Genomic DNA, 10191 nt, shown 5'->3' with positions numbered 1-10191 from the left:
TATTTTCACACAACGTTCTTTACATTATAAAGGATGATTTAATGTAAATCCCCAAAACTGACTTTAGCTGGGTTGTCATATAAATAAGCTCAGCTGATTAATAGACTGAATTATTCCAGAAAGTTGTATAATAAATCTAAGCGCATTACCTCCAGCTGTGCTTTCTGGACAGTGATCTGACTGTAAACCCTTGACCCCTCATCACCACACACAGACTTCAGGTGCTCTTTATTGAGAGAGAACAGCTGTGCACCTGTCAGGATGCCCAAACGCTCCACCGTACTGAAACAGATTCAGAGAAACAGGACACAGTATGATGAACAAGACTCAATCTGTTTTTATATCATTGCAACATTTACTCAGTTTTTTACTTAACCCTTACTAGTTTATTAAAATATGTGACACTGGACCACAAAACCAGTCATAAGTCACAATAGCAAATAGGAAGAGTTTCTAAATCCAAAACGCAATAAATCCATTTTGATTAATTTCTGTAAAACCGCTTTTTTCTATACCAAGAAAGTGACAAGATGTAAACCACTTTTTTCTGTTAAAATAATATAAAAATCTTGAACATTTTTCTTAAACACTAAATTAAAGAAAAATTTATTGGCAGATTTTTTTTTGCTTGTTTTATGCACAAAATCGCTTAAATTTGAGAAATGTTGAGATTTAAGAATTTTTAGATATTTTTACTAAAATACGGATAATTTTTTTTCTTGAAAATTATTTTTTGCAGTGTAATAACATAAAAAATTCCAATCCATAATTTGATTTTCAAAGATTTATTATAAAAACTGATTCTTTTTTCCACAAAATGCAATAAATCCATGACAAGTTTTTTTTCAAAATGCTATAAATCTATTGAATCAGTATATAAATGTGCATTCATCTTTGTCATGTTGTATTCATTTAGTTGACTAGTGGTATACACAGATTAAAAAAATAAACATTAATGGCATTAATCAAAACACTTACTTTGTCAAATTAAAAACACTGTCATTGCTGCTGTCATCGGCCGTAAAAATATGAATTTAGTTTTTAATACTGACCAGATACAATTTTGATTTTGGCGGTAACTTATATAAAAAAAGCATTTATCACGTTTTCAAACCAAACTCTTTATATATCAACAATGTATTTATTATTAGTAATATTAGTTGCTAATGAATTAATTTGGTCAACTTTAAAGGCAATTTGCACCAAATATTATCCTATCACAAATCATACATCAATGGAAAGATTATTTATTGAGCTTTCAGATTATGTATAAATCTCAATAAAAAGACCCTTATGGTTTTGTGGTTTACATATGTTAAATCTAGTGCTGTGTTCAAAATATCGATACGACGATACATCGTCATGGACGCCTGACGATGCGCACATCGATACAGCACCTTCCGTATCGATTCGGATGTACTTTTGAAAGTAACGTGATGAATTGCTGTTGATCCGTGATCCATATGGAAAGGACGCATGTGTCCCGCAGAGTACGTAGAGTTAAATGTGGCGGGGTATACTTTCACTTTGCGTGTCTGTCTCGCTGGCACACGTGTCTGCATAGTGAGCCGCGTACTCGCTCTCTCTCTCTCTCGCACGCATTAAAGTCAGTGAGTTCAGTATGAAAGCGCAGATATCTTAGCCTATACTACTGCAAAGGGCTTTATTAGCCATGCTCTTATAAAACAGTACTGACGCATTTGAGAAGAAACACGACAAAGATTTGCATGTGAAAAGTGTTTGTCTAGAGAAGAGATACAGAGCTACTTCAAACTATAACTGTCACATTAATAATCTGATTTCTATTAAATAGTATTAAGTCTGACTGCATGTTTATAGATATATTCATAGATGTAGAATAATGAGAGACAAGAGTAAGGCACCATCTTTGTAAAACTGCTTTTAAAAAACATAAGTTAAGTACTAACTCTGGGATTTTAAATATTTCTAATAGCTAATAAATGAATGGCAGAAACACAACTGTTACAACAATGCTTATTCAATGTACAATAAACAAATAATAATAAAAATAATAATAATAATAATGTTACTAAATTCTGAACAAAAATGTAATTCAAAATAGTCTTGTATCATGATGCGCATCGTATCGGGACCCTTGTATCGGGATACGTATCGTATCGGGGAATTGTTGGCGATACACAGCCCTAGTTAAATCCCTACAGACTAGTTTATTATAGCGCTGTTTAGATTCAAATCTAATAACTTTTAAGTCGTTATGTGAGTTACACCAAACACAAAAACAATAAAAGCTATTTGCAATACAAAAAAGACTGACAAGCCCTTTGATATATCTAAGCTCAACCTCATGTCTCAATATTTTTACATGAATGCATTTGGCAGACATTTTTATCTAAAGCAACTCAATATATACATTTTTTTGTATCGGTATGTATGTAGGAGCTCAAAATAAAGTACAATATGACAGGAAGGCTTTGTTAAAATATTTAATGTTTACATTTAACACTAAACCTGATTTTTTATTTAATGATAAATATTGTGTTGTAGCATCTATAATAATATTTAATGCAGATTATTTAACACTGCATTTAAATAATTTTAATTTCTTTTTTATTTCATTTATTTTAAAACAGCATTTAACATGAATAAAAAGGAGCAAAAAGAGGTAAAAAAAACGTATAATGTCTGCCCCCATCAACACAAAATCATTTACAGTTCCAATTTACTTAAGCTGTCTTATGCAGCCGTCTCTTATAATGAGTCAAACTTATTTTGTATACAAAAACATACAAAATTGGTTGTACAATTTCATACGAATTTAATACGAATTACAACAATATCAAGACTTACGGTTTGCTGAAGCCTTTAGCATTGAGCCAAGAGGTCACCTGCGAAGGGGTGGAGTCAAACGCCAGCGGCATGGAGGAGCTGGATGAACGCTCCACCTTAAAGTTTCTTGCGGGTGGATTTATTTTACTGCTGGTGAGCAACATCAGCAGCTCATCGTTCACTTTATCCATCTGATGGTTGTGACCTGACACAAGATGAGATTCTTTGTGTTATATCCTCACACAGCAAAACACAACTAACTGACAGCTTAACCGAGTAATCATATAAGTCTGTTGTTTTTATTTGGTGTCATGCAGATATGATTTCATTATAAACAACTTACTGTCTTTGTCACTTCCCACCGAGCTTGCAGGAGACTGACCTCGATACGACTGCAAGATAAAAAAAGATCATTAATGCAAATGTAAGGTTTTGATTTATTGTTTTTGTGCATTCGTGCGTGCAGATGTTACCGGACTGTAGGGTTGATCGCTCATGCCGTACGGTTCCTCTAGTTTCACAACGTCCAGTATATTATACGGCACGTATCCCGCCTGCCCACTTCTGTTCCTCAACTTCCACCACTGCTTATCGTCCTCCAACACCTTAACACATACAGGCGTTAACACATGTCACTGTGGGTCAAACTATCATACAGTATACATCACATCTTCATACCTCAAGAACTTCATCCTGTAGGACAGAGAGCTCGTTGGCATTACGAGCGACGAAGTGATATCGGATCTTTGCGTACTTGCGGGGAGCAGGCGACGTCGGGTAAATCCTGGAAGAGTATGAGGAGAAGATCACAGTGTGAGTATCATAGGATATCGAGGGGAAATAAACTCTTGACGTAAAATTATAGTTTTGTGAGAAATGTCTGAATGCTACTACTTTTCATTTCATGAAAATACAATAAAACACAAATATGAAATAAAGCAAAAGAAAAACACTGCAAAAAAGTGCAAACATGTGCATCACAAAAAAGTAATCCAAACGGCTCGAGGAGGATAAACAAAGGCCTTCTAAGGATAATCCATGCGTTGTTGTCATAGAAATATCCATATTTAAAACTTTATAAATGAAAATAACTATTCCATTTTGTAAACTGAAAGATCTACGACATTTTCTAAAATAACTGAAAATGTGTCTGTCTGAAAAATGATGGACATATGCATCTCGGACGGCTTGATGGTAAGTAAATTATTGGTTTAATATCCTATTTGGCCCAACTATTCCTTCGCTGCAAAAATGATTTTCAAGAAAAAAATTCTTTGTATTTATGTCCTGTTTTTAGTACAAATATCTAAAATATCTTAAACCAAGATGAATTAAGAAAATATGTATTAAGTTTAAGGGAATTTTTGGACAAAACAAGCAAAAAAATCTGCCAATGGAGTAAGCAATTTTTTCTTGAATTAAGTGTTTAAGAAAAAAGTTCAAGATTTTTTGCTTAACCCATGGGCAGATTTTTTTGCTTAAATTTGATATTTTTTGTCTTAAAACTAGACCTATTTTCTAATGTTATTTTGTTCATCAAGAAAATACATCTTGACTTGAGAATTTTTAGATATTTGTGCTTAAAACAAGACAAAAATACTAAGTAAGAAAATCATTTTTTTTGCAGTGTAAATCAAGATGGATACACTGCAAAACATGACTTTCTTTCTTAGTATTGTTGTCTTGTTTTCAGTAGAAATATCTTAAAATTCTTAAATTAAGATGCTTTTTATTGATGAGCAAAACGACCCAAGAAAATAAGGCTAGTTTTTAGACCAAAAATATCAAATTTAAGTGATTTTGTGCATAAAACAAGCAAAAAAAATCTGTCAATGGGGTAAGCAGGAAAAATTCAAGCAAGCAAAATTCAAGAAAAATTTGCTCACCCCATTGGCAGATTTTTTTTGCTTGTTTTATGCACAAAATCACTTAAATTTGATATTTTTGGTCTAAAAACTAGAATTATTTTCTTGTGTTGTTTTGCTCATCAAGAGAAAGCTTCTTAATGTAAGAATTTTTAGATATTTTTAATGAAAACAAGACAAAAATACTAAGAAAATGTTTTCTTCAAAATAATTTTTTGCAGTGTATTTTTTTGGTGAGCAAAATGACCTAAGAAAACAAATCAAGTTTTTAGACAAAAAATATATAATTTAAATAAATTTGTGCTTAAAACACCCAAAAATCTTGAATTTTCTTGAATTAAGTGTTTGAGAAAAAATATTTTTTTCTTATCCCATTGGCAGATTTTTTTTGCTTGTTTTAAGCACAAATTCACTCAAATTGTATATTTTTGTTCTAAAAACTAGACTTATTTTCTTAGGTCATTTTGCTCATCACGAAAATACATCTTAATTTAATAATTTTTAGATATTTGTACTGAAAACAAGACAAAAATACTAAGTAAGAATGTCATTTTTGCATATAGTGTATTGAGTAGATTTTATATATGAACCTGATCTCACAGAAATTTGTATGCATTTTATGAGTTTATGAGTAAAATATGGGCATCTCATCTGTTAAAGGTCATGATGACAAAACAATAAACACAAAATATTGCATTGGTTGATGGTTAATAAATATGAACAAATATGCTACAAACTTCAATAAAATGTAGTGTTATCAACGCGTCACATGCAAAATTGCTTAATAAAAATGTGTGTGGTATAGTCCAAGGGTAGTAACGTCAAAATTTCATTATTTTAAGGTGTAGCACCTTTATTTTTAAGTGTATATTAGACTCACCCGTTTGAAACCGGTGGCTGAGATCCGAAGAACTAACAGAGAAAAAAAAACGTGATGTCCGTTAACACACACATCTTCACACATAAATGTCACAAATCAGTCCAGATGTCCGTCGCTCACCTCGTCTTTCCTGTAATCAGGCTGCACTGGAGATTTCGGCATGGCCGGACTCTTCAGTACCTCCGCGGTTTCCGTCTCCCACAGTGCCGTGCGGAACAACTCCACCGGCGGCTCCCAGCCATTCCGAAACTTCGGGACATAGAGAGGAGCGTACTGATCTTTCGGCCAATCGGCTCTAAGATACAGAAGGACACACCCTGAATTATACTGTATGACACATACACTACCCAATCAGTTTGTAAATCCACAGTACCTGGGCCGAGTCCAGCCGTCACCCAGCAGCTCATAGATGGTCATCTCTTTAGGAGTCAGGTGACCTCTGAGGAAGTTTACGGTGTCCCGGGACAAGTGAGGAGAAATGACCACGCGTGGAAGATCGGGACTGCCGCAACTCTGCAATATCTGAGATAAGACACAACACAAGCGTGAAAACATGATGCTGCACGAGACACGCTGTGACTACATATTTATATAAATATTTTGTACATTTCCTACCGTAAATATATCATAAATGTATTTATCAATAGAAATATATGTTGGTAAGGACTTCATTTGGACAACTTTAAAGGTGATTTTCTCAATATTTAGATTTTTTGCATCCTCAGATTTCAGATATTGAAATAGTTAAATCTCAGCCAAATATTGTCCTATCCTAACAAACCATACATCAACAGAAAGTGTATATATTCAACTTTTGGTTGATAAATCCTCATTTTAAAATTGCTTTTGTGGTCCAGGGTCACATATATTATTGCATTAAATGATGTATATTACTGCCAAAAAAATAATTATTGTGTTATTTATGTATATTTATAGGTTTATGTCTAATGTCAAGTCCTTACCAGTTCAAGAGGTCCAAACAGAAAATGCACGAGCTCAGAAGCACTGGGGTTCTGGATGTGTTTCTGAAGTTTGGCCTGTAGAGGGCGCACAAAAACAATCAACAGACACCAATGAATGGTTATTTTACTGTACATTTGAGGTTTAAGGGTGACGTCAGTGTCCAAATGCTTTCTGAAGTTTAATTCAGTAAAAAGGGTCCTATCTGTCAATGAGGTGCTACCTTTTTAAAAAGTAGACCTTTGCTTTAAAGACTTCATATTAGTACCTCAAAGGTACAAATTGGTACCAAATGTATACATATGGGATCCTAAATGGTACATATAATGAACTTTTATAGGGGACTGCCCCGGTGACAGCCAGCGACCATTTTTGACCATTTTCTTTGACAGTGCAGGTATCATATTAATCATTAAAAGTATTAAAATGTAAGGAGTCATTAAATGTGATTGTTTAAAGGGATAGTTCATTTTCTTATCCTCATGTTATTCTAAATTTGTATGAATTTCTTTTTTTTATGAAACCAAAAGAAGATATTATGGAAGTATTGTGTTAAATGATGAAGATATTTTGATAAATGATGGTACAAAGTTGATGGTGGCCTTTGAATTCCATCATATTATTTTTCCTACTATGGAAGTCAATGCATGGAAAAAAAATATTTTCAAGAAAAAACTTCTTTGTCTTGTTTTCAGTAAAAATATCAAAAAAATGTTAAATTAAGATGCTTTTTCTTGATGAGCAAAATGACTCAAGAAAATAAATCTAGATTTTAGACAAAAAATATCAAATTTAAATGATTTTGTCCATAAAACAAGCAAAAAAAAATCTGCCAATGGGGTAAGCGTATTTTTCTTGAATTTAGTGTTTAAGAAAAATGTTCAAGATTTTTTGCTTACCCCATTGGCAGAAATTTTTGCTTGTTTTATGCACAAAATCACTTAAATTTGATATTTTTGGTCTAAAAACTAGACTTATTTTCTTGGGTCGTTTTGCTAATCAAGAAAAAGCATCTTAATTTAACAATTTTTAGATATTTTTACTGAAAACCAGACAAAAATACTAAGAATTTTTTTTCTTGAAAATAATTTTTTGCAGTGCTTACCATCATTTATCAAAATATCTTCTTTTGTGTTCATTGGAAAAAATTAATTCATACAGGTTTAGAACAACATGAGAATGAAAAAATGATGAAAACATTTTCATTTTTGGGTGAACTATCCCTTTAAGGGGGTTTGTAAGTTTAGGGACATGCTTTTAAGTGATATTATAAACCCACCAGCAGGTTGAAAGAAAGTTTTAGCTTCTGTAGACAGTCGATGAACTCTGCTTCTGATGGCGGTTTAGCTCTCAGTGTTAACATCCCCTCTAAAACACACATGTGAGATTCATTTATGTACAGGATCCATGAATGAATCAGAAACTGAATACATGAATCATATAATTTTTTCATTTGGCTGTAATATTTATATCACCTGCTGGTCCTTTCTTCTTATTTTTCTTGCTCCGGTTACGCTGGTTGAGCTGAGCGAAAGCTTCTGCGGCTTTGTGAAGTCGCGCCACGAAGATCTCGATGTCGTCCAGGGTGCAGTTCAGGATTTGCTGGAAGCCACACAAACACGCGTCACACCGTTAATCTGATACGCTCAATGCTTGAGGGAGTTTTAGATATCTAGTGTGATATCTGATGTTACGGCGTGACGCCAGCACTCACCACGTCCTTCTCAATGACCTGGGCCAGTTTCATATTGGACTCAGGGTCCTGTGGCGACAAATCACCTGAAATGCACATCGAATATAATGAGTATGAATAGTTCAATTGTTTGTATCAATATGCACTGTATAACCGCATCACCTTTCACGTCTGTGGCTGCGACTCGACCTTTGACTCCAGGGGCGGGGCCTTTAGGTTCAGACTGTGGGATGATGGTTTCTCGATGGCGTTTCATCTTTTCTTGGTTAAGCCTGATGCAGGAGAGAAATATTATTAAACTCAGTTTTTTGGTCATTATTACTTAATTTATTAATTCAGTGAAGCATCACTTTAGTACTCATTTTAACACTACGACTTGTGACATGATACGAATACTGTTTAGGACAGATAGCATGCAAATTGGGACTTCTTGTGACCCTGCAAAATCGGATCGGTTCGAAATCACTACGGGTAATCAGAACCAGTAGTGATACAGTAACGTACCTAAATACTGACAACTATTACATACAATTTTAAAGCGACATGATGGCCTTTACGTTTTTCTGATATTGTAATAGTTACCAATATAAATAGTTATTAGATTTTACATCATTTACTTACCCTTATGTCATCTTATGATGTGCATTTTAAGAGGTGCTTAATGTGCCACTTTATGTGGTGGTTTACCGGACAGGTTTAAGATTAAGCCAGGATTAGTTCTTAGTTATATTAGGACACTTAATTCGTTTTAAAAAACAATACAATTGTGCATCTTGAGACAAAACAATGTCTAATATATGCTATGATTAAGTGCAAGCTGTTTTTAGCTCAAACATGCGCTTTATATACAGTACCTTAAAATTCATGCATATACAGTATCTTATATGTATGCATATTTGTGTACAGTATACATTCTAGTATATATATACTGTACGCTTACATGCCTACACTGTACAAACACACGTATATATGCACACACTGCACATTTGCAATCAAGTAATTTAGTATGTGTACTTGGTTTGTGATATTGGTTCATCATTTTCATATTTTAGGCTGCTGGAGGGTTCACAGAGTAAGATTTTCATTGTATATTATTTCAGTGTTTTCTGTACATGACAATAAACTATTGAATCTTATATCTGTGACTCACTTTAGCGTCTGTGGCCGCATCTTCTTGCCGCGTGTGTTGTCCCCGAGAGCGCTGTCGATGTCCGCATGCACCATCTCTGCCTAAAACACACACCCATGTTTACTTTGTTATCTAAACGGGGATATTACATACATTTCTATTGATTTTATACACATCTAGATTTTAATACTATAAACAAACACATGCTTATTCAGATACAAAAAATATTTTTATAGCATTTTTACAAACAGATATTTCCCCAAAAATAGGTTTTCTGAGGCATCACTGACATCCATAGTATTATTTCTTCCTACCATGGAAGTCAATAGTGCCCCAGATCTGTTTGGTTAAAAAACATTCCTCAAATGATCTTCATTTGTGTTTAACAGAAAAAAGAAATGTATACAGGTTTGGAACAACTTGAGGGTGAGTAAATAATGACAGAATATTCGTTTTTGGGTGAACTTTTCCTTTAAGTAATACACATACTAGTAGCTCAGTATAAAACAATGAAAGGCAATGTCTCCAGCATTGTGTGTGTGTGTGTGTGTGTGTGTGTGTGTGTGTGTGTGTGTGTGCGTGCGTGCGTGCGTGCGTGCGTGCGTGCGTGCGTGCGTGTGTGTTGTTTATCTGACCTCTACTTCATCACAGTAGAAGAAATGAATGTCGGGTTTGTGCTGTTCGTTGTCCTGACAGACGAGCAGAAGGACTGAGGGGTATCGTGTCTGATTCAGCAGCGTCTGACAGTGCTGGACTGTGGACAGAGGAAAGTTCTCTAGGTCCTCCTAAGAAAGAAATTAAGACAGAAATGAATAAAGAAAAAAAAGAAAGAAGGAAAGAGAGAAAGAAAGAAAGA

The 10191-nt window shown here is 34.1% G+C and overlaps 1 protein-coding gene across 3 annotated transcripts in view; it reads right to left on the bottom strand.

Annotated features, from left to right (window-relative positions):
- Positions 1-10191, bottom strand: part of eps8l2 (EPS8 signaling adaptor L2) — a 44440-nt gene that overhangs the window by 2821 nt on the left and 31428 nt on the right. For all 3 annotated transcript variants that reach the window (XM_065277481.2, XM_065277482.2, XM_065277483.2), the window contains 15 exons: positions 9971-10120; positions 9357-9436; positions 8369-8478; positions 8228-8292; positions 7989-8115; positions 7793-7881; positions 6516-6590; positions 5927-6075; positions 5674-5848; positions 5554-5585; positions 3487-3592; positions 3282-3413; positions 3152-3200; positions 2830-3013; positions 150-282 (listed from right to left, as the gene is read on the bottom strand). In XM_065277481.2, the coding sequence (XP_065133553.1) occupies positions 150-282; positions 2830-3013; positions 3152-3200; positions 3282-3413; positions 3487-3592; positions 5554-5585; positions 5674-5848; positions 5927-6075; positions 6516-6590; positions 7793-7881; positions 7989-8115; positions 8228-8292; positions 8369-8478; positions 9357-9436; positions 9971-10120 (1656 nt within the window). The remainder of the gene's footprint in view (positions 1-149; positions 283-2829; positions 3014-3151; positions 3201-3281; positions 3414-3486; positions 3593-5553; positions 5586-5673; positions 5849-5926; positions 6076-6515; positions 6591-7792; positions 7882-7988; positions 8116-8227; positions 8293-8368; positions 8479-9356; positions 9437-9970; positions 10121-10191) is intronic.

The sequence above is a fragment of the Paramisgurnus dabryanus genome, chromosome 23 (assembly GCF_030506205.2).
Source record: "Paramisgurnus dabryanus chromosome 23, PD_genome_1.1, whole genome shotgun sequence".
Taxonomy (NCBI): Eukaryota; Metazoa; Chordata; class Actinopteri; order Cypriniformes; family Cobitidae; genus Paramisgurnus; species Paramisgurnus dabryanus.
This window is presented reverse-complemented; position numbering and strand designations above follow the sequence as displayed.